The sequence below is a fragment of the Nyctereutes procyonoides genome, unplaced genomic scaffold, assembly GCF_905146905.1.
Source record: "Nyctereutes procyonoides isolate TBG_1078 unplaced genomic scaffold, NYPRO_anot_genome, whole genome shotgun sequence".
In the NCBI taxonomy this organism is placed as follows: Eukaryota; Metazoa; Chordata; class Mammalia; order Carnivora; family Canidae; genus Nyctereutes; species Nyctereutes procyonoides.
The window spans coordinates 19,896,050-19,918,031 of NW_026575042.1; the positions used below are offsets into that span (position 1 = coordinate 19,896,050).

The 21,982-nt window shown below is 39.9% G+C and overlaps 1 protein-coding gene across 18 annotated transcripts in view; it reads left to right on the top strand.

Moving 5' to 3' along the window:
• Positions 1-21,982, top strand: part of THRB (thyroid hormone receptor beta) — a 377,890-nt gene that overhangs the window by 286,616 nt on the left and 69,292 nt on the right. For 16 of the 18 annotated variants that reach the window (XM_055321024.1, XM_055321023.1, XM_055321013.1 and 13 more), the window contains one exon: positions 19,690-19,950. The exons of 1 other annotated variant lie outside the window; for it this stretch is intronic. In XM_055321024.1, the coding sequence (XP_055176999.1) occupies positions 19,690-19,950 (261 nt within the window). Of the gene's footprint in view, positions 1-14,795; positions 14,874-19,689; positions 19,951-21,982 lie in introns of all 18 variants that reach the window. One more of the 18 variants, XM_055321028.1, reaches the window with a different exon arrangement.

Below are 21,982 nucleotides of genomic sequence, written 5' to 3' on the forward strand. Positions count from 1 at the left end.
CTTACCTTTGAGAAGCTCAAATTCAAGAGATCACAGTTTCTGAACACATTAATACCTATTTTTTATCAACTAAAGAGACCTAAAGAGGTTTAAAACTAGAAGGAAATCTTACAGACCATCTGTTCCAACAGTCTAAAATTACAGGTAGAGAAACAAAGTGCATGAACTCCAAGTAACATGCTTACGGCTGTGCAGCAATGCACTGCACAGATGTCTTGGATCTTCTCTAAATGATTCTTCACACTTCTCACTCCTTGAGCTTCCATTGGCTCTGGTTGCATTTGTAAAAGTTTTAATGGCAAAATAGATAAGAAAACTATCCAGAATCATAAAGAGCCTATTAGTAAAATGATGCTCCCTGTTGCAACAAGGAGAACCCAAAACCTCAGTGATTTCATACAACAGAACTTTAAATCTGGTTTATGTGAAGTCCAGTGCCACATGTTCTTGGCCGGTAGGTAACATTCCCCATGGTCATTTGGGGACCCAGGCTCTTCCTTCTTATATTTCCATTCACCTCTAGGACTTCATAATTTTCTCCACTCAACAGAAGAAGGGAGAAAATAAAATGAAAGGACGCATGGACTTGTTTTTTGGGCCAGGCCTGGAAATGGTGCCCAATGTTCATATTCCTTCCATTGGCTAGAACTCAGTCACATGGCTACATGTGACTGCGAGGGAGGCTTGAATGCAGTCTAGCCATGTGTCCCGGAAGTAGAGAGCATACCGATTTTGATAATGAGGCTGTGTCACAAAGGGCTATACGAGTGCAAGAGAATATTATGGAAGTAAGTGAGGTCAGGAAGGGACCTCAACTTTATATTGAAGTCATCTTTTTGTTTAAAAATGTCTGGTACAGTCCTCTGAACCTCCTCCAAGTAATATCAGCCATCTCTAGACAGGGTGAGGATGATCTATTTTGACCACCATTTCTAGTTGCTTCTGGAGTTCACATGCTATTGTGAAAAGAATATATATTTTTGGAGCCTTGTGTCCTTGGGTTCAAATCCCCAGTTTGACACTTATTAGCCTTGTTAATTTGAGCAAGTTGCTAAAGCTCTCACAGTTTCAATTCCTTTATTGTAAAAAGAGGGAGGAAACCATCCTGGAATTGTGGTGAATCTATTTAAACCAGTCAGCAAACATCTATTGAGAGTCTCCTACATGACAAATCTTTTGGTTCACTATAAGGAAACAGCAGCGATTAAGGAGGGGAGAGCATCTAGATCAATAATATGTGTACAGTCATTGTCACTAGCAGGCACTCAATAAAAGGGAGTGCTTTGGATTCCCTTGACCACCTTCTCCTGAACACTGCAAATTTGTCATAATTTTGTTTATTTGCTTTTGGCCCTATGCATCTGTGAGGACAGGTTTATCCCTAGGAATTCCAGATAGAATAAATTAATGAAAATGATGCATCTGAGAAATGGAGAGGTCAAGTGGAAAACGTTTCACTTGCTCCTGATGTTTGGAAGTGAATTGACATGGTGAGAATTCTGTGAAGCATGTTAATATGCAAGGGCTTAAAATATAATGATTTGTGCTACACATAAATACTTGTTCAGTTCCAGCAAGTTTCCTCAAACAGAGAAACATCAAAGCAGATAGCTCTCTTCAAGGCTGGTGGCCAAAAAAAAAAAAAAAAAAAAAAAACAAAAAAACAAAAGGCTGGTGGCCTTTGTGTTGCAAAGGATCCTTTACAAACCAGAGAAAGAGGGTCTTCCGAGGAGGTCTTCCCAAGGACACAGAGCAGTTAAGGGTGTAGCGGCCCCTCCTGCTGGCTGCCCAGTGGGAAAGTGTGCAAGGTCCCACACAAGAAGCAAGATTACAGTGTCTGTATGCAGCCACTGCTGAGGGCTTGCTCTTCATGCTGAGGCTCTCTCCAGAGACCCCACCTGGGAGAACCCTCCCTCACCTCAGGCCCTCCATGACTCCTTGTCCTTGGGCTCTTGATTTTTTGCTTCCTATGATTTCCAGATAGGACAGAGAAGCTTTATGTTTGTTTTGTATTTGCTTTTATCTTTTTCTTTCATGTGCAGAATAGGATGGGGGGAGCAGGCAAATAAGGACAATATGTCTGCAAACCAGGAAAGTATATACCATCTTACCCAGACTACATCTGTATTGCTGACCCATTGAAATGCAACAGAGGGACCAAAGGAACAGGCCTGTGGTCAAATTCACCTAGGGTTCAGTGTGGCTTTACTTTTATAGCTGTGACCTATGGCAAGTTGCTTTCCCTTTCATAACATTCAGTTTCTTCATCTGTGAAATAGAGAGGATCATTATTCATCTTAATATTAGTGTAAGGGTCAAAAAGAAATCATGTGATGTGCTTAGCAGTATGACTAGAACATTGTGAGCCTCAAGTAATCAGTGACAGATACCATCATCATCACAACCACCACCATGTCAATATCTCCAGGCCAAATAACCACCCCTGTCAGGACAGCTTAGGGAAATGCAGCCATCTTGTTATCTTGCTTCAAATACGTTAGAGGATGGATCTGATACATCCCGTAATCAAATGCCAACTAGCTCTCTTGAACAACCCATTCCATTGTCCAAGAAATAAAGAATCCTAGGTGCAAGTCAGAAATGGGTATTCCAGTCCCACTTTCCAGGAGTGATCCTTGAGAACTGTCCATTTATTTAAAATATCCCTTTCAAATGTTTATGGAACAAGACACCACTGAAAACCTATCACTAAATATTCTAGAATCCTTTTGCTGCTGGTCTGCCTCCACAATACATCCAACTGTATTGTTTCCTCCTTTCCAGACAAGGATTTCTTAAAGATTCTTTTGTGCATGGTTCTGATGTAGTCTCTTGTCTTGGAAGAACTCATGAAATACTGACCAGGCCTGTGATGAGCTTAATTATTTTTAGGCAGGGGCAATTGTAGCCACGGTAAATTTCCTCTCCTTTCAAACTAACATCCCATAGCAAGTTTATTTAATAGAGACCTGCTTCAGATTCTGTGTTCCCAAGATGAAGAATATGCTGTTTCCTGACCCTGTCAAGCCCCAACCCTTCACAAGAATTTTCCATGTGCCACAAATTCGTTAAAGAAAAGCTTTTGATCACCACATGCCCCAGCCTAAGCCTGAGAGACATGGAAGACAGGGTCTGCTAGCTAGTTCTGGAAACAAGGAGGTTACTTCATCTGGATGAGGACCATCTGCCTTCACCCACTTCCACCCCAGACTGTCTCACCTCTCCCTGGGTCACGTTGGTATTGTTTGTATTTAGGGTGTGCACGCATGAGGATGAGGGGCAGTAGTGATGCTTGGTTTTGCTTGTAACTGTCCAAAGGTCTTTGAACTGGTGTGAGTTCTAAGATCCCTTTAGCCCCAACTATTCTCTGTATTTTATTACTCACAGCCCACTGGATGAAGAGCAGTTGAGCTAGTTAATTTGCCTGAAATTTGGCATGGCATATTGCTGTGTTTCAACCAACCTTATGTTCCTGGCTGATGGTCAGGAGGACAAAGAGTCTGGAGAACAGGGCAAAGTGATTCATGAAGTCATCGCAGTGTGAGATGGCCAACATAGGATCACTTCGGTTTGGCACCATCATACACTGGCATAAAGAAGAGTAAAGCCTTCCACTTCTAAGCCTGAAAATGAGAAGAAATGACTCTGAAGCTCATCCCTGCTGCTAATTATCTTGCTCATGCTGTGTCTGCTTCATTTGCTTTAAATAAAAGCCTATGCAGCATGCCATCCAAATATAGATCCACAGCAGTCCAGAGAGAAGACAGCCTGGGACTTATGGTGAGAGGGATATTTCAAATACCGAATAAATGGTCCTATCATATCAAAACCCACAGGTCAATAATAGCAGTGAAGAGAAAGTAAATAAGGCTTGTTTGAAGCACAGCAAGTTTCTTACAGTGTTTCTTGTTGGGAAGGAATTGTGATCAATACTAAGTACAAATAATTGCTGATAATAGAAAAGTGTTCATGATGATACTCCAGTGGGATCACATCACAGGTTTGCCTTATGTATACTGTGACTTTAAAAGGTGAGCAATGCTTTGTAAATTTCACCATCTTCCCCCATCCACTAAAAATAAATGTCCGTGTTGTTACAGCACCCTCACTAAAATTTCACAAATTGGGGGTGAGTTTAGATTAAATTAATGTCATTTAAAACACAGGTGATCCTGCTACTGCTGCTGTCAGTCATTCATACCTTCAGGTATGTTAATTTAATCAGACTTTTCCTCAGTGACACCAATTGGCGGGGAAGAGACAAAAGCAGGGTCAGAGTGAGAGCACTTTGAATCAGAGGCCACTGCAGTTGCAGAGGGCTCTCCTGTGGTGCTAAAAGTTTTAGCAGCATTCCTGGCCTATATCCACTAGATGCTGGCAGTGCACACACACTCCCCCAAGTTGTGACTGCTGAAAATGTCTCCAGTCATTGCCCACTATTCCCAGAGAAGCAAGAGGCCTGGGTGAGGACTGCCAGCCTAGGAGCAGCCCTTGAAGCATCCGTGTTAACTCCAGTCTCTGTTGCTCTTTCTGAGTCACAATATGGATTCACCTCATAAGCTCAGATGGAGGTAATGTACAAAGAATGGGATTTTTTCTTCCAGAGCATCTTCCTCACTTTGGCAAATTCCTTCCTCTTCCCCACTATGCTCATCTTCCAGGCAAATGTATTCCTAGAATTGAGGCAGTTGTAGACAAGGCAGCCCCAGGAAATAAACTGCCCATTTTGCTTGAGGTAGCGAGTTGGAGTCATTTTGTGACACCTTCCACTTAATGTGCCACATGGTCCTAAAAAAAAAATAACAAAGAGAACACACAAGAGAACAGGCCATGTTTAAGTTGCAGAGTGCTTTGACATCACCATTTTGGTAGTACAGGTCCCTCTGCAAGAAGCTGTCATTTGCAGGCAAATCCCAGACAAACGGGATAATTGCTGACAGCACAATATTTTTTCTTCTTTCGGTTATTATTTGGTCAGAAAGTATCACAAGCCAGACTTGCATAAAGCCGAAAGTGTTTGTATCTCAAACTATAACTGTTCTTCCAAAAATCATGTCTTTCAAGTTCCCAAGCATTGGTTTTCTCAGACACTATTGTTCCATTGCTGAAATCAGACAAGCTATTCATTTGAACATAATGTCCTTCCTACATTTCAAAAGAAATATACCTTTGACTTCATTCTTTGTGAGAAGAAGTTTTGCTTGTTGAAGCCATGTTTCCTAAAGAAATAGATGAACCTCTCTCAAAGCAATATTTCTGCTAAGAGGTGAATGATTCCAATAGGATTCCCCCTTTGTCATCAAGCCAGCTTGGCCCATCCCGAGCAGGATTCCAGGCACAGCACTGCCCTCTAGCTAGCTTTGTGACTGGGCAAATGTGATACTCTGGCCTGCAACTGCCTCATCTGTGGAAAGTAACATAGCGAGTATGAGAACAGCTTCCCATTTACTACCTGTAACTTTGAGCATCTTCAGTTATCTCTGCCAAAGATTCCTCATCTGTGAAATGGGGCGAATGGCGGTATCACCTTCACTGCATCGTTGTAATGAATAAATAAAACACAGCTTGCATCTTGCCTGGCACATAACAGGGTCTCTCTAAGGGTTGGCTCTCAGGAACATAAACTCAAAATGAAATTATCTTTTTGTCAGTTCTAAATTATTTGGTGGCTTTTTAATCTTCCAGATGGGCAGCTTAGGAAGCAAACCGATTCTTCCTTATCTTGGTCATTTTGATTGGTTTTGCCTTCTTTCTGCATTCTTAGGCCACATACCACCGGAGCCCATACCACCATAAACATGAGCTTTATGAACAATCAGCAACAGCAGCCAGTGGGGGAAACAGAATCACTTTGTGCACAGCTGTCTCTTGTTTGGTAAATTTACTGGAAAAAAAATTTTTAATTAGAAAAACAGCTCTTAATGTTTGAGGTATAAAGTGAAAATGTCAGAATTTGAACCAGCATTGAGATTGAGCAACAAATCATTGTTGTATACTTTAAAAAACGTATGTTTTCAGTTAAAAGATCTTGGGATGAAGAATCAAAATACCCATCTCGCCTCTTTGCCCATCTGGGTGACTTTGAGGAAGAAAGTGACCTCTCTGAGCTTTAGTCTCTTTATTTCAAACCTCTAATTACATACTTTAGTTGATAGAATTTAGTTATCTTGCCTGCAGTGTTGACTAAGTCATTTGGTGTTGACTTGCCATAAACAGGAATATGGCAGAGTCAGCTAGACCTACTTGGATATGGATCCTGACTTTATTATTTACTACTGTGTGACCCTGGGTAATTTGTTTAACCTCTCTGTGCCCTAGTTTCATCTGAAAAATGAGGATAATATTTCTATTTCATAGAGTTACAGTGAAGATTAAATGTAAAATACTCAGAACAGGTGCCTGGCACATATGTTAGCAATTACTTTTATTATCTTACTGGATGTCTCTAGAAAGGAAGACCTGGAAAAAGGTGAAATTATAACCAAGAATCTTTAAATTTTTGGTTTGGATTTTTCCATTTCATATACTACATTTACCAATTAACCATTTAAGAAATAAAGATGTTAAATGCACTTCCTTTAATTTCCCTAAACTGCAACCACCAAATACTATTTTCTCCTCTGATTCCTGAGTATGAAATCTTCTCTCTACATAGTGAATATTAAATTCTACCAAAGTTCAAATTGAGTAACTGCACATGTAACAAATTCTATCTACTTTACATGGAGACTGTGCCCCTGGAATAGAGTATCTCAGACGTCAGTGTGCTTGGGAATCACATGAAGATCTTGTTAATATGCAGATTCTGATATTCGAGGCCAGAATCCCACATTTCTAACAAGCTCCCAGGTGATGCAGATGCAGCAGGTCCCCAACTACCTTTAGAGATATTCACGGGCCATCTGAGGATAGAGAGGGTATGGGGGCACACTCGGCCCTCAATGGGAGCAGACAGGCTAGAGAGGGGCAGGCCTGCAGGAAATCAGTGCCCGACACCCCCTCCAGCCCCCATCCTGCCAATTTTAAGCAGTTGAAAAGTTTAAGGAAAAAATCAAGAAGGTGTTAAAATGACAGTAGAAATCACACCTACTTCTCTTGATTTTCCCACACTGTACAAACACTGTAGAACAGATTGCACCAAGCAATTTGACCCGTCTGCACTGCTAAATATCTTCCACAAGACAGGCAGGTAGAAAACAATTCAATTCTCCCCTTCATTCCTGCTGCTGGGACAGGACCTATGAGGGGCAGGTGCTCAGCCAGACCCTCCTGGGGAACAGGACACACGCTGCATGGCTTTGTGTCATACCACTGGGGCTGATTTAATGAACTAAATTGTTTATGTATTTATTAGTGTTCAGAGGGCCTGAAAACATCCCCAAAGGAGTCCTTAGTATGTAAAAAATCTTGCCTGCTATCATAACCAAGACTAAGGAAGGTGTACATACCATGGCAGGGCCGCTATTCCTGAACAAAGGGAAAAAGCAAACTTCTTCAGATTGAAATGTTTCCCCCTAAATGAAGGAAATGTCTACATTGATCCTGATCCTACTTATTTTCACAGAAAAATATGAAAAATGATAATGAGATTCTATGAAAACTCAGAGGAGGGTCAATCCATCACCCTGTAGATTATTCTACTTTTTTTAACACCAGCATCTAGTTTTGTCCATTTTGTTAATCCTTGAGTTTAAAGACTGTGTGCTTTGCTGCCAAGTATATACAGTATGTCTATAAAATTGATCTGATTACCCAAGAGGCACGTTCTATCTTTTTATTTGAGAAATTGGAAATCTCAATATGAAAAAAAAAAAAGGAAATCTCAATATGTTCTTTATCTACAAATTATACCCCAGTCCTGGTTTGCAATGTTAGAAAAGATTCACATGTATTTCCTACTCTAGGAAGAGGTATTTCAAGTTTGAAAACATAAAATGAGGCCAATCTTACAGACTACCTTATGTTTTTTTTCCAAAATGTGGGCTCAGACTGGCAACAAGAATAAACATGATGATCTGAACTTTCGTCCAGGAGAAATCTAATCCTGGCAGCAAACATCTGCTCCCTTTTATGTGCATTCACAGCTCTTTAATATGAATGTTTTTGTTATAGCCTTAGCTTGTCTAATATCCTAAATGGAATCTCTGTGGCCTTTAGAGTAATTGCCTCAAAGTTTAAGTCATCCAACCTGAGGATTCTCTGATTAAATCCAGTATGAATTATGGAAAACTAAATGACCGGTCCAGGGGAAGGATTCCACTGTGTCCTCTGGAAAGTACCTTCTGAGGCTCTGGGGCCTCTGACTAGGGTTCCAGCAGGCAGCTTTTTCCTGTGTGGTTAAATCATTGTAAGATGTTGCTCATGAACAAGCCGCTGACATGTTTTCATGCACTGCCACTCCACGTGGAGATTCCACTGTGGTCTTTGAACACACATTTTGTTGTTCTGTTTTTAACTTTCTTTCAGCTCAACTTTAAAATGGATTAATGTGCATCCCATTTAAAGGTGCTAATCGTACACTTTTAAAAAATTTTAATGGTTTTAACTTATTATCAAGAGGTTATCATTGTAGTTTCTAGTTTCAGAATAACTGTGAGGTTTCTATAGCTATGATGATTGTTTTTCATTTGGATAATGATTGCCTAATGAAATATACAGGAAAACTGGAGAAGCAGGAGCAGCCAGATAAGAAAAAGATTTGTTTCTCTCTTAGCAGCTCCCAGATCTCACTCACTTAATGGACTGAGAATCCCTGCCAATGAAACAAGAGAAACCCTCTGTGATAGCAAACTTAAATTCACCTGCTCACAGGGGCAGAGAAGTCCAGTCTCAACAAAAGGGAAAATCAATAGGCAGGTGCTCTATAAATGAAAGACAAAACCATATAGCAAAGGAAGGCCGCCTATCTGAACAAAGAGGCTAATTTTGCCAGACTTTGCCTACAAGAAGATATTCCTGAGGATGCATTTCATGTAACCAAAGGCTGAGCCAGGGCCTCGGTAGGTCCTCATTTATAAAGTTTCATGAGTGAAGCAGAGTTGTTGTCCAGATGAGTACACACTGATTAGAATATTTGAGCGCAATATGTGGCCCTCTGTATTTCATTCATTCATTCATTCATTCATTCTATACACACCTAAATACAATGCTGGTAAAAATTTCTTTTTAGATTTTCAAATAAAATACAAATAAAAGGTCATTATTTTCCTCTCAAATGCTAGAGTCAAGTTTCCTTAGAGACCTCTGGTCCATATCTTGAAATATCCTTAGACACGTAGCACTTGGTAAGGGGAGGTTGCAGAGGAGAGAAGTTTCAGGAGAACCAGTCTGGGAACCAAGAGAAGATAATGAGAAATGACACTTAGCTGAGCAGGAAGAGGATAGAACAAGCACAAAGGAGAGAAGAGCTCTCTCACCATTTCCTGTTTCCCATGGTGCTGTGGAGAAGCAGGAGAGAGCCATGGAGAGTGGCTGAGTTTAATTCAACTCCACGCAAGGTCATGAGCATGTATCAATGTTCCAGGCCCCATGCTAACCTGCCGGGGCACAAACCAAACAAGCCACAGTCCCAACTATCCAGGAGCTCATTGACCTACACAAGTGAATTCATAATTACATACACTGTAACATCTTCTAAGTAGAAACACAGGAATCCGATATCTTCCCTCCACGCTTATTTCCTCATTGGTTAAAATGATGGACACAATACCCATCTCTTGGTATTCAGAATGCAAGTTAGATAATGTATGAAAAATGCCTGGGATGCTACCTGGCACATACTAGGTGCTCAGTTAATAGTGATTTTTATTTATGGTGCTTAGTCTGGTAGGCTGGCACATTACTATATAGAAATCTTATTATGTTGGAAACTTCAGCTGTCATTATTATTACTACTATTATGCACACAAAGTACCTTATTACATAATAATATAGTTTCCTTCCTTTCTCATCCTCCTTAGTCATAATTCTTGTAGAAGCCAGTGACCCAGAAGGCTGCTCCCCAGCTGTGACCCATGCCCCCTGTGCCCCACAGTGACCAGAACATTCCACTCCATTTTGCAGGTTTAAGTTGTAGAGAATACCAAAGCAGTAGCTGGTCACAATGTCAGGGACCATCCGGGTCTTCATATCAGGAATCCTAACATACATCAGTAAGATCTCAGAAGCAACATGTCATTAAGCATATTAGAACAAATAATAAATGTTTTCCAAAGAAAGAGGAAATAAAGGCACTGAAATAAAAGGCAGCCATGTAGCTAGAACCAAACTGAGCTGGAGCCGGGGAGGGAGTGTTTCAAAATGTTTGTGTAGGTTGAGGGAAGGAGGGAGCATAAGAATGGATCCTCCAGGTTCCTTTCTACCCATTGAGAACTGTGGATTTGCTCTCTGTAGTTATCAGTGTAAAAGAAGAAGGCAACACTTCAAGAACTTACTGTATTTCTGCTCGGTAGTAGACCTTGTATAAATGTCAGCTCATGTAATCTCAACACCAATGCTATAAGGAATTTTTACTCTAGTTTACTACTGAGACTCAATAGTCCTGTAACCCTTCCCTCACAATTCTTGAAAGTAGTAATAGTGAATTTCCTTTAGAAATAGTCAATAATTTGAATTTTCTCTTATTTTGGAGAAATCTCCCTCCCTTGCCCAAATATTCCAAATTCACAAGTCTCATGGCTTCTGCTAAGGCTGCCCCCAAAGGCCTTCATAACTAGAAGTGGCAAGCCAGGCACTGCAGCTTAGCCCACTCTTGGAGAGCAAAGCCTCCCTAGAGGATCCAAGAGCACCAACAAAGCAAGCCAGCAGCCTGCCCTCTGGTGACTGGCACACCCGTCCCAGATGATGAGAGTATATTATTATGTCAGAGGGCCTGAAAAGATGGCATTGGGACATCCACAGCCACACTCTGGTGTCCCATGTGAAGCTCTTCACCAGATACTTGTCTGGGCAGCAAACAACAAGCTACACTTGTCATTTAGGCAAAGTATTTCATGAAATAAAAATGCCACAGCAAAAATGGTGAGTTTACCTAGTCTGAGAGGACTGGGACAAATAGAGTCATCTAGCTTCCCTTTCTGCCATCTCTGTGCACAGAATACATCTAAGGCTGTGCAGCAGCATCTGGTTATGGCCAAACTGTCTTTTGTTGGAGAATGGGGATGCTAACCAGTTCTGGCCAACTGGGTCTCATGTAGAGCACGTTATTGCTCAGTGCATAGAAATTCCTAGATAGATGAAAGTCCATGCATGTTCTGTTTAGCTCGCGGAGTATTTTGGTCTGTCTATGTTATGTTCAGTTGTTTCCAAGTAATATATATTCAGGTCCCGTCATGTTAAGGCACTGTGCCTGGAGCTGTGGGAACTGAAAGATGAATAAGTTGATCAGAGTCCAAAAGAGTAGGGGAAAAAGTATAGATACCACTGACATAATACAAGGAAAACTTGGTGAGTTCTTGCCTTGCAGAGGAGATAGAGACAAGTATTATCAATATTCAGGAGGGAGATCCAAAGAGGTAGAGCAGTTTGCCCAAAGTTACACAGCTGAGGGATCCCTGGGTGGCGGAGCGGTTTGGCGCCTGCCTTTGGCTCAGGGCGCGATCCTGGAGACCCGGGATCGAGTCCCATATCGGGCTCCCGGTGCATGGAGCCTGCTTCTCCCTCTGCCTGTGTCTCTGCCTCTCTCTGTGTGTGTGTGTGTGTGACTATCATAAATAAATAAATTTAAAAAAATTAAAAAAAAAAAAGTTACACAGCTGATAAATGCCAAAGCCAGAATTTGAGCCTTGACTAGCAGAGCCCAAATTCTTATGCTATGCTGCCTCTAAAAAGCAAAACAGTTTTCATTTTCTCTTGCAGTTTTAAGAAGATACTACTGGTAGTAGAAAATCTGTGTTGAATTGGTCTTCAAAGTTTTGAGTCCTCTTTATGACTTAACAGTGGCTTTTAGATAAGAAAATAGGCACAGACAATAGACCCATGAAAAAATGCTCAACATCATTCAGTATCAGGGAAATACAAGTCAAAACCATAATAAGATACTACCTCACACCAGTCAGAATGACTAAAATTAAGAAGTCAGGGAACAACAGATGTTGGCAAGGATGTGGAGAAAAGGGAATCCTCTTACACTATTGGTGGGAATGCAAGCTGGTGCAGCCACTGTGGAAAACAGTATAAGTTTCTCAAAAAGTTGAAAAGAGAGCTGCGCTATGACCCAGCAATTGCACTACTGGGTATTTTCCCCAAAGATACAAATGTAGTGATCCAAAGGGGCACCTGCACCCCAGTGTTTATAGTGGCAATGTCCACAGTATCCAAACTATGGAAAGAGCCAAGATGTTCTTCGATAGATGAATGAATAAAGATAATGTGGTATACCACTCAGCCATCAAAAAAATGAAACCTTACCGTTTGCAACAATATAGATGGAACTAGAAGGTTTTGTACTAAGCAAAGTAAGTCAGCCAGAAAGACAATTATCATATGATCTCACTCAAATGTGGAATTTAAGAAACAAAACCAGAGGATCATAGGGGAAGAAAGAAAAAAAATAAAACAAGATGAAATCAGAAGGGGAGACAAACCACAAGAGACTCTCAGTCATAAGAAATAAACAGGGTCAGTGGAGGGGAGGGGGTGGATGGATGGGGTAACTGAGTGATGGGCATTAAGGAGGGCAGTCTTAAAAAAAAAAAAAGGAGGGCAGTCTTATACAAGACCCAATGCTCATTACATGGCATGAATCACTGACCTCTACCCATAAACTAATAATACATTATATGTTAATTAAGTGCATTTAAATTTAAAATATATAATCAAAAAAGGGGAAAATAGGCAGTAAGTCTGTTCCTAGGAAATTATTTTCTCTTTGCAAAGCTACCAGATTATTGGGAGATAATAAATAATTAGGGCATTATGCTAGGCACTGTGTTACCCAAATAAATAAATAAAACATGTATGTAAATGATTAGATCATGAAGTATGGAGTAGCATATGGGCAGAGAGAGATACCTGGAAAGTGTTAATGGAAGTTTTGAGGGTGGATGGATGGTTCAAGGAAGTTTACATAGTGATCTAGGCCTTGAAGGCTGCAAAAGGATGAAATCCCATGAGCAACATTATATTGCCACTTTACACATGAAAAGAACAGAGGCTTAGAAAGAGGAAATGATTTTCAAAATTAGACCCTTCAGTCACTACGTGGAAGAGTGAGACTGAGATTTGCAACCTTGCCCTCTCCTCTCTCCTCTAAAACAGAGCCTCTTGCAGGGCGGTACAGGGATCCAATCTTACTTTTACTTTTGATTATCTTCCGTAAGAAATGCAACCCTGATAGGTTCTTTAAAAGGGAAAATCCAATCTTCTTGTAAAAGGGGATGTGAGATTGGGTCCTGGTAATTGTTCCTGGTACATCAAGAGGAGGCCTTGATGCAAAGTCCTGGGAGGAGCTTCTGCAAAGACACTATGGTAGGAATGAGCGTCACATGTTAGAAGAAGCCCATACAGCCAAAGGACAGAGAACAAGGGGCTGAGCCACAGGAGAGAGGCTTGGTGGGATGGTCCAGGGATAAATCCCTTGGAGCATTTCAGGCTGCAGTAAGGCCACAAGCCCTCATTCCAATATTGATGGGAAGTCATCAGAAGATTTTAAGCACAGAGAGATAATGTTCTGATGTGTACTTTTAAAGCTCACTCTGGCTGCTCAATGAACAATGGCTGTAGGTGGCTCAGAGTGAAAGCAGGCAGACCAGTTGTGGATATAAATGAGTAATTGAAAATAATAGGATAAAAAACATAGTCGATAAAGAACTTTCAAAGAACTGATAAAATGATAGCTATTAATAGGCTAATGGCTACTCACCAAACTAAGGCAGATAATGATAATACATCTGTTAACAGCACAAAAAGTATGAAAGAGCAGATGAAGTGCTTCTCTGGACTTCAGGTTTCCTATAAATCAAGCAGTGTATCACTTTAGACTTCGTTGGTTGTTCATGAAGATAAATAAAAGTGTCTAGTTCAGTACTTGGGCTTTAGTACATGCTCAGCCAAACATTAGTCTCCTATTCTATATGACTCCACAAATAAAAATCAGTTGATATGTACATAGCCTGAGAATTACGCAAAGCTAAAACTTCCAGGCTCAAGTAAAAAATTAGAATGGAAATTAAAGACATCATGCTAATAGCCTGAGCTATATAGTGATAATTCTACACACTTCCTGGGCTTGCAAAGCACATTGGATATACATCCCCATAATGCAGAGTATGGTTTGGGGTCTCACTGCCTAATATTAATGGCCTTTTTTACAAACTAAACACTCTTATAATGAGTGCCATTAAATCCCAGCCCACTCAACTGACCCTCTCTGACCATTCTGTCATAATCCTATTTCCTTTGCCTTAGCTCTTTTCTAAGGTATCAGCTCGCTTTTGTGTCCTGAAATACTTGAATATTTTCATACAATTCTCTCTTTTTTGATGGACACATTTCTTTCCTATCATATGTAATATAATTTCCAGAGATGGGCTCTATGTAATTATGTTAATGAGATTTAGGTTTGTTTCTTTTTTCAAAATAGCTTTATAGACCAGGGTTGTGTCATTCAAAGCCAAAAGAATTATAATCATCTAACACAAATTCAATCATCTGATTCTAAATTCTTGAGAAATACAGGCCAGCGTGTGTCTAGTTATTTTAGTAGCAGTTCACGTGTTCCTATCTAGTTATTTTCCTTAATTTTACTTGTTGTTAATTTGCATCATAACTGACAAATTGGTTGTCTTGATGTCTAGAATATGGAGTATTAAAAGCCAGGTATTAGCTGGGATCCATTGAAGAGCAAAGGATTCACACTTCATGTGAGTAACAAGGTATGATCATTTGTAGAATCCCTTTTTTAAAAAGATGTATTTTGGGACACCTGGGTGGCTCAGCAGTTGAGTGTCTGCCTTTGGCTCAGGACGTGATCCTGGAGTCTCGGGATCGAGTCCCACTTTGGGCTCCCTGCATGGAGCCTGCTTCTCCCTCTGCCTATGTCTCTGCCTCTCTCTCTGTGTCTCTCATGAAGGAATAAATAAAATCTTTTTTAAAAATAAAAATTCTAAAATTTAAAAAAACGTATTTCTATGACTGCACACTATGTCCAGAACAGCAGACTTTGTAGGTGAATGTTTATTTACACCCATACCCACAATCTACATAACACTCAGTTAATATCTGGCATTTTTTTTAGAGATTTTATTTATTTATTCATGAGAGACACAGAGAGAGGCAGAGACATAGGCAGAGGAAGAGGCAGGTTCCCTGTGGGGAAGCTGATGCAGCACTCGCTTCCAGCACCCCGGGATCACGACCTGGCCCAAAGGCAGATTCTCAACCACTGAGCCACCCAGGCACTCCCAATATCTGACATTTTTATTGAAATACAGTTGACACACAATGTTACATTAGTTTCAGGTGTACAACATAGTGATTTGACAGATATGTGTGTTCTGCTCTGCTCACCACAACTATAGCTATTATCTGTCACCATACAATGCTATTGCAACACCATTGACTATATTCCCTATGCTGTACCTTTTTTCCCCGTGACTTATTCATTCCATAACCAGAAGCCTGTATCTCCCACTCACCTTCAGCCATCTTACCCAACCCATACCCTCCTCTCTTCTGGTAACCATCAGTTTGCTCTCTGTATTTATGTGTCTCTTTTTTTGTTCATTCATTTTGTTTTTTAGATTTTACACATAAGTGAAATCATATGGTATTTTTCTTTCTCAGTCTGACTTATTTCACTTAGCATAATGCCCTCTAGGTCCATCTGTGTTATTGCAAATGGCAAGCTCTCATCCCTTTTATGGCTGTGTAATATTCCCGTGTGTGTGTGTGTGTGTGTGTGTGTGTGTGTGTGTCCACCACTTCTTTATTCATTCATCTATCAATGAACACTTAGGCTGCTTCCATATCTTGGCTATTGTAGGTAGTATATTGTCCATATATCTTTTCTAATAAGTGTTTGTGGGTTTTTTTTAGTAAGTACCCAGTAAGGGAATTACTGGATCATATGATATTTCTATTTTTAATTTTTTGAAGAATCTACAACTGTTTTCCACAGTGGCTGCACCAATTCATATTCCCACTAGCAGTGCATGAGTGTTACTTTTTCTTTGCATCCTCGCCAACACCTTTTGTTTCTTGTGTTTTTTATTCAGCCATTCTGACAAGTGTGAGGTGGTATCCCATTGTGGTTTTGATTTGCATTTCCCTGATGAATATGATGTTGAGCATCTTTTCATAATATCTTACTTTTATTTTTTTAAAGATTTATTTATTTATCCATGAAAGGTGCAAAGAGAGAGAGAATCAGAGACATAAGCAGAGGGAGAAGCAGGCTCCATGCAGAGAGCCTGATGCAGGACTCAATCCCAGATCCTGGGATCACAACCTGAGCCAAAGGCAGATGCTCAACGGCTGAGCCACCCAGGCACCTTCATATTATCTGACTTTTAAATCTTCATACAGTTGATCCCAAAACATTGATGAATTGTTTAATTCTAAAGTAAATTTACTCCAAGGCTGGGTAACATTAGAGTCTAAGAAGGACACTATACCTTTACCTGAAACCTGCCAGTAATTTGTTTTCCTACCTTCAATTTTCTTAACCCTGTGGATCTCAGTCTCTCTTGGGTATCAGAATCATCTGGAGAACTTAGTAAATATACAAATGCCCTGACCCCATCCCACTTCCATAGGCCTGGTCTTCTGTGTTCTTTAGTAACAGTAGTACTCAGGTAATTGTCAATCACCAAAGTTTGGGAATCACTGACTTAATCTTTTGATATTGCAATCTCTCTACAAAGAAATACCTCATTGGTTTGAGTATGGAGAGAACCAAAGGATACAAGCATTAGACATAGAAATAGCAGGATACCCTTGAAAACCAGTACTGCTAAGCAAAAACATGTGGAGGTGACTTACAGCTCTCACCAACAACAGCATTCTCAATAGGAAGAATTTAAGGAGCTCAGTATAGTGGGTGTCTTATCCCTCCTTAGGAATGGAATAGGAATTGAATGTGACTCCCTGTTCTTGGAAGGATAAGAATCAAGAATCCTCATTAAATAAAATCCTTTTGAGCTTTCCCATGACCCAGCCAAGACTTCACAGTCCCCAGGTTTCCCAGCAGTGCCCCAACCAATAAACCTGCCAATTAAGCAACTGAATATCATTATCATGAATGGAATTACAGAGGGTAATTACGAGCCTGTAAATGCCTCCTTCATGAATGAAGCCCTTTCCTTAAACCATCTCAACTTCTTTTCTGAGGAAAATGGAAGGCAATCCTATCCCTTGCCTCTCCCTAAACATAACCTCCCTTGCTTAGAAGAAATCTCTGCTTTTGTTGGCCCAGGGGACATGCTGAGCAAACTTCAATAGACTGTGCTTTAAGGAGAAATGTCCCCTTGGGTAGAGTCCCTTTCCACAACTCTCATCCAAGCATGACCACTAGTTCCCTTTGCTGGGGAGCATTTACTATCCATTTTGGCGATACTTCTTAATTTCTTTTCAATCAGGGAAATTAATATCAAACATTAAGAATTTCTGCAGAAAAATCAAATGTTGGAGGCTCTACAAAATAGTGTGATTTTGTAATGTTACTTAAAATGGAGCTTTACAGGATACTATTTACTGAGGATTTAGAAAGTCCCTGAAAATATAGATATCATAGAAACATGCATGGGTCAGAAGGCTTTTCATGTCTGTAGAAATCAAATGAATCTCTTTAGACCCAGAATTTACTCTTGCATTCTGTAGCTTTATATTTAGCTCATGAAAACTTCAAACCCTAATGTATAATAAACCTGAATGGATTCTACATAGATGTGTTTAATTTGAAGTGCAACACAATCTCCCAAGATTTGAATCTGTTGGGTTTTTTTTTAATGGATAGGGAGGATGGGTGCCCATAACTGCACCAGTAGCTAGGTGTGGTTGAGAACAGAGTTTTTGATTCACCATGCAGTGAATAATGCCATATAATCTCTGAAGAGAAAGAACTAGCATAGCCATTTGCATAGGGTGAATTTTGGGGGCTCTTCTCTGAATAAGATCAATTGTATCCCAGAGCTGTCACATTATAGAATTTTTTTGTATGGATTTATTGCTTACTGTCCATGTTATTTCGAGCCACAGCATTTCCATTTACTGTGACAAAGAAATCATAGTTGATTTCGTAACTTCGTAGTCATTGTTCACAGTCTCCTCCTGGAGTAGAAGGAGAGTATATGTGTATGAGAATTTCCACATGGTAACCTGAAGACTCATAAGGCAAATTCAACCTTCAAATGACTGAGAGTAGATCACACTTTTAGAGAAACCATCCTTAGCCAACACCAACTAAAGACAATGGTTATTTACAGAGGGTACTGATGAAAACATAAAGCATTTTGAGCCCTTTGCATTAAGTAACTTAAAATTCATTTTAAATGTTGGAAAGGCAGCTTCAAATTCCCAATACTATGCACAGATTGGGATGGACTTGTCTCTCTAATATGGATATCTTTGCTCTTTTGTTAATTTCAGCAGAAAGGAAAATTCACAACTAAATTATAGTCTTTCAATCACTGTATATGATCACTTTAAAAGTAGAGCTCTATTTATATTGTATTTTTCTCATTTTGACAGACAGTAGCCTAAGAATTTCTAGAAATATGGATGACCAGATGGATTATGTTTTTTAATGTATATGCATATACAAATATATGCATTAGCCTGCTCATTTTTGCTCTCTACCTTATATCCATGTACAGTAAAGATAATTAAGGAAGTAAAGTTTGCCACCAGGAAAGGTTAGTGTAAGAAAGTTTGCATTATATTATTCCACTTTTTCCCATTTTCTAGAGGGTAGATGTGCAAGTCCCCATAAATTAAATAGAAAAAAACAACACATTATACATGAATAATTCACTGACTATATCTCATCCAAAGAGATTCGGAGCTTCTCATTCTATCATTAGGGCTGCTGATTTGCCCCACAGCTAAAGCACTGTCTGCTTTCCTTCACTGGATCTCATTGCCAATTTGGAACTACATTGAAACCATTTACAAATTTCTTTTCGAAGATCCAGTCTCTTTTTGTCAGACTGTTAGGAGTAGAAGGTTGTGGGGAGGACTGAGTTGTCACTCCCTGAGGAACCACGTGAGCATGTCCCACTTAAGTAACAGGGTGCCCCTCAGGTCAGCCTGTGATAAAACCCAAGTCAAACAAGGCTGAATCCTGGATGTTTTATGTCCTAAGGATCTGAAAAGTGTTCACGACCAGCCCTGACCCCCAAGACCTCGAACGATCGTCTAAGCAGTAACATAAATTGGTGTAAACTTGCCTTTGGGCCATTGCTGTGGAAGCCCGGCTGGCGAAAGTACAGCCTCTCCATGGAGGAACTAATGTCTTTCTAGGCACTAAAAATAAGGGGGAATGTGTTGATTACTCCGACAGGCAATCCAACTGTGGTGGCTAAATGCCCAAGGCTGACAAATTCTGCATCTTATCACTGCCGTCAAGTGGAGGTGCATGTGAATACTGTCAGCCCCAAAGAATTGAGAAACAACTTGCCTTCCAAAAACTGCATCTCAACAGAATCTTGACAATGCCAACAGCTCGTCTTCTCATGTTTTTCAACCCTCCAGAAAATGGCCTTCCAGCCTGGGACAAACCAAAGCACTGTCCAGACCAAGAACACGACTGGAAGCTAGTAGGAATGTCTGAAGCCTGCCTACATAGGAAGAACCATGCGGAGAGGCGTAGCACGTTGAAAAATGAACAGTCGTCACCACATCTCATTCAGGCCACTTGGACTAGCTCGATATTCCATCTGGACCATGATGATGTGAACGATCAAAGTGTTCCAAGTGCCCAGACCTTCCAAACCGAAGAGAAGAAATGCAAAGGTAACCCAATTTTTATTAGACCATAATATCAAGTGTTTGGACCAGCAAAAAAAAAAAAAAAAGAGAGAGAGAGAGAGAGAGAGAGAGAAAGAAATCTCTATTGTAACTGTGTGCTCAGCTCCCTTTATTGCAATGTATGGTGCCCATGTGTTTTCCCCAACTGTTCCATTGCAAGGTCTCTTTATCCCCATGTCTTCTTTTGAACATAAATAAATGAGTCCCAAAGGAAAGCAGTTAATTTCAGTTTCGTGTTGCGTTGGACACTCGGGGAGAAGACATTTTTATTTCTCTAATTAGCAGAAGGGTTGTTGGTTTTGGCTTTAACTCTGTTTTTGAATCTGAGGAGAAACAGACACTGCTCTTGTTCTGTAACTACTTGCTTTGAAACCTGTGTGTGTGTGCGCGCGCACGCGTGTATGTGCATTTATTTACTTTGAGATCCCAATTGTGCCGGTAGCTAATGGGATCTCAAAGACTACCTCTAACCCAAATAGACAATTCACATTCAAAAGAAAGGTTTTAAGTTGTTTTCTTTTACTCATTAAATCCTTGTGTCATCTTCCTGAAAGGCAAGATTATGGTGTTAGGAGGTTGTCACCTCGTAAAAAAAGTGTTAAACTGGTCTAAGTTCCTGATTGCATTAGATTTAACTGGTCTTTACCTCAGGTTGCCTCCACCCTGACAGATGTCTTTGTGCTGATCGCTTTATTGTCTTAGGGCTCCCCAAAATGTTTGCTTTGTAAATTCATTTGTGCTTTAAAATGTCCATGTTCATGAAACTTTCCATTCTTTTTCAATTTAGCATGTAGGGAAAAGAAGGTCTTTTTGGTTCTTCTTGAAAGATTTTGACTCTGATAAAGTTTTAAGTTGTGTCTTTGGAAATCTGGCAGTCAGTCACCAAGATATATTACTGAAAGTTTGTAAAGACTCCTGTATATGAGCCATGAGAGACTTTTGCATACTGTTCTCACTTGAACGTAAACACGTTTATATTTATCCTGTCAGAAAAAGTGCTGGTCCTTTAGCTTTTCTGAAAACATATCAAAAGCTCCTTAGAACTGCCAATTGACCTGAGAAGTTGAGTGTAGAGATTGTGTCAGTTGAAAATAGAATTATCTAAAAATAATAAAATAGCATGAGTTCTGATTTGAGTGTAGTCAAAACTATACATGTTCTCTTTGAGATTTGTTTTTGAACTGCCTCTCACCTTTATTATTTGGAAGATTTGAGAAATTGAAAAGATATTTAGAAAAAGAACAAAATAAGTTTTTTTAAAGTGTCCCCATATAAGTATGTTTGTGTGTGTGGTGTATATGTGTGCAAATTTGTTTGAGATATAACTGAGAGTTAGTCTTAGAATTTGTAACCAGATTGTATCTTCAGATTTTATGAGCTGGCATCAAAACCATGTCAGTCCTTGGTTTATAGTGAAATACCAACATGAAACTGTAGTGTCTTCATGATCTAAAAAGCTCACAAACTAAATATGATTCATTCACAGTTGGTACCCATGTTCATTCATTCATTCATAGGATCTGTCTATGTCTATCATTTACAAGAAATCTTGGCCTTGGGTACCCAGAGTTCCTAATCCTGTATACTTCTCACTTTGTTGTTATACCTTAAAAGCAAAAGGAAACAGTCTCTATTTGGACCCAAGACCCTGAATGTAGTACAATAGTTAAAACCACAGATTTGGGCTAGAATCCTAATCCTTCCACTCTGTCCCTTAAGCAAATTTATGTGACTATTGATGGAATTAAATAAGATAATATATTTAAGCATGCATTTAGCATAGTACCTGTCCTAAGTGCTCTCTAAATAGCAGCTATCATTATAACTGGGATCAGTATAATTAGCTATGCATCATTAAATCACATAAATTCCTGGTGCTGCACTGTGTGTCTGATAAGGAATGGAGATGGAGATTAGGCCAGGTGAGTGAGAGGTAGGGCATGACATTTGAAGGGGGTGGGGATTAGAGTTGATAATCCATTCTGCGTTCATTAAGTTCTCCTCTGCTTAAAGTCAG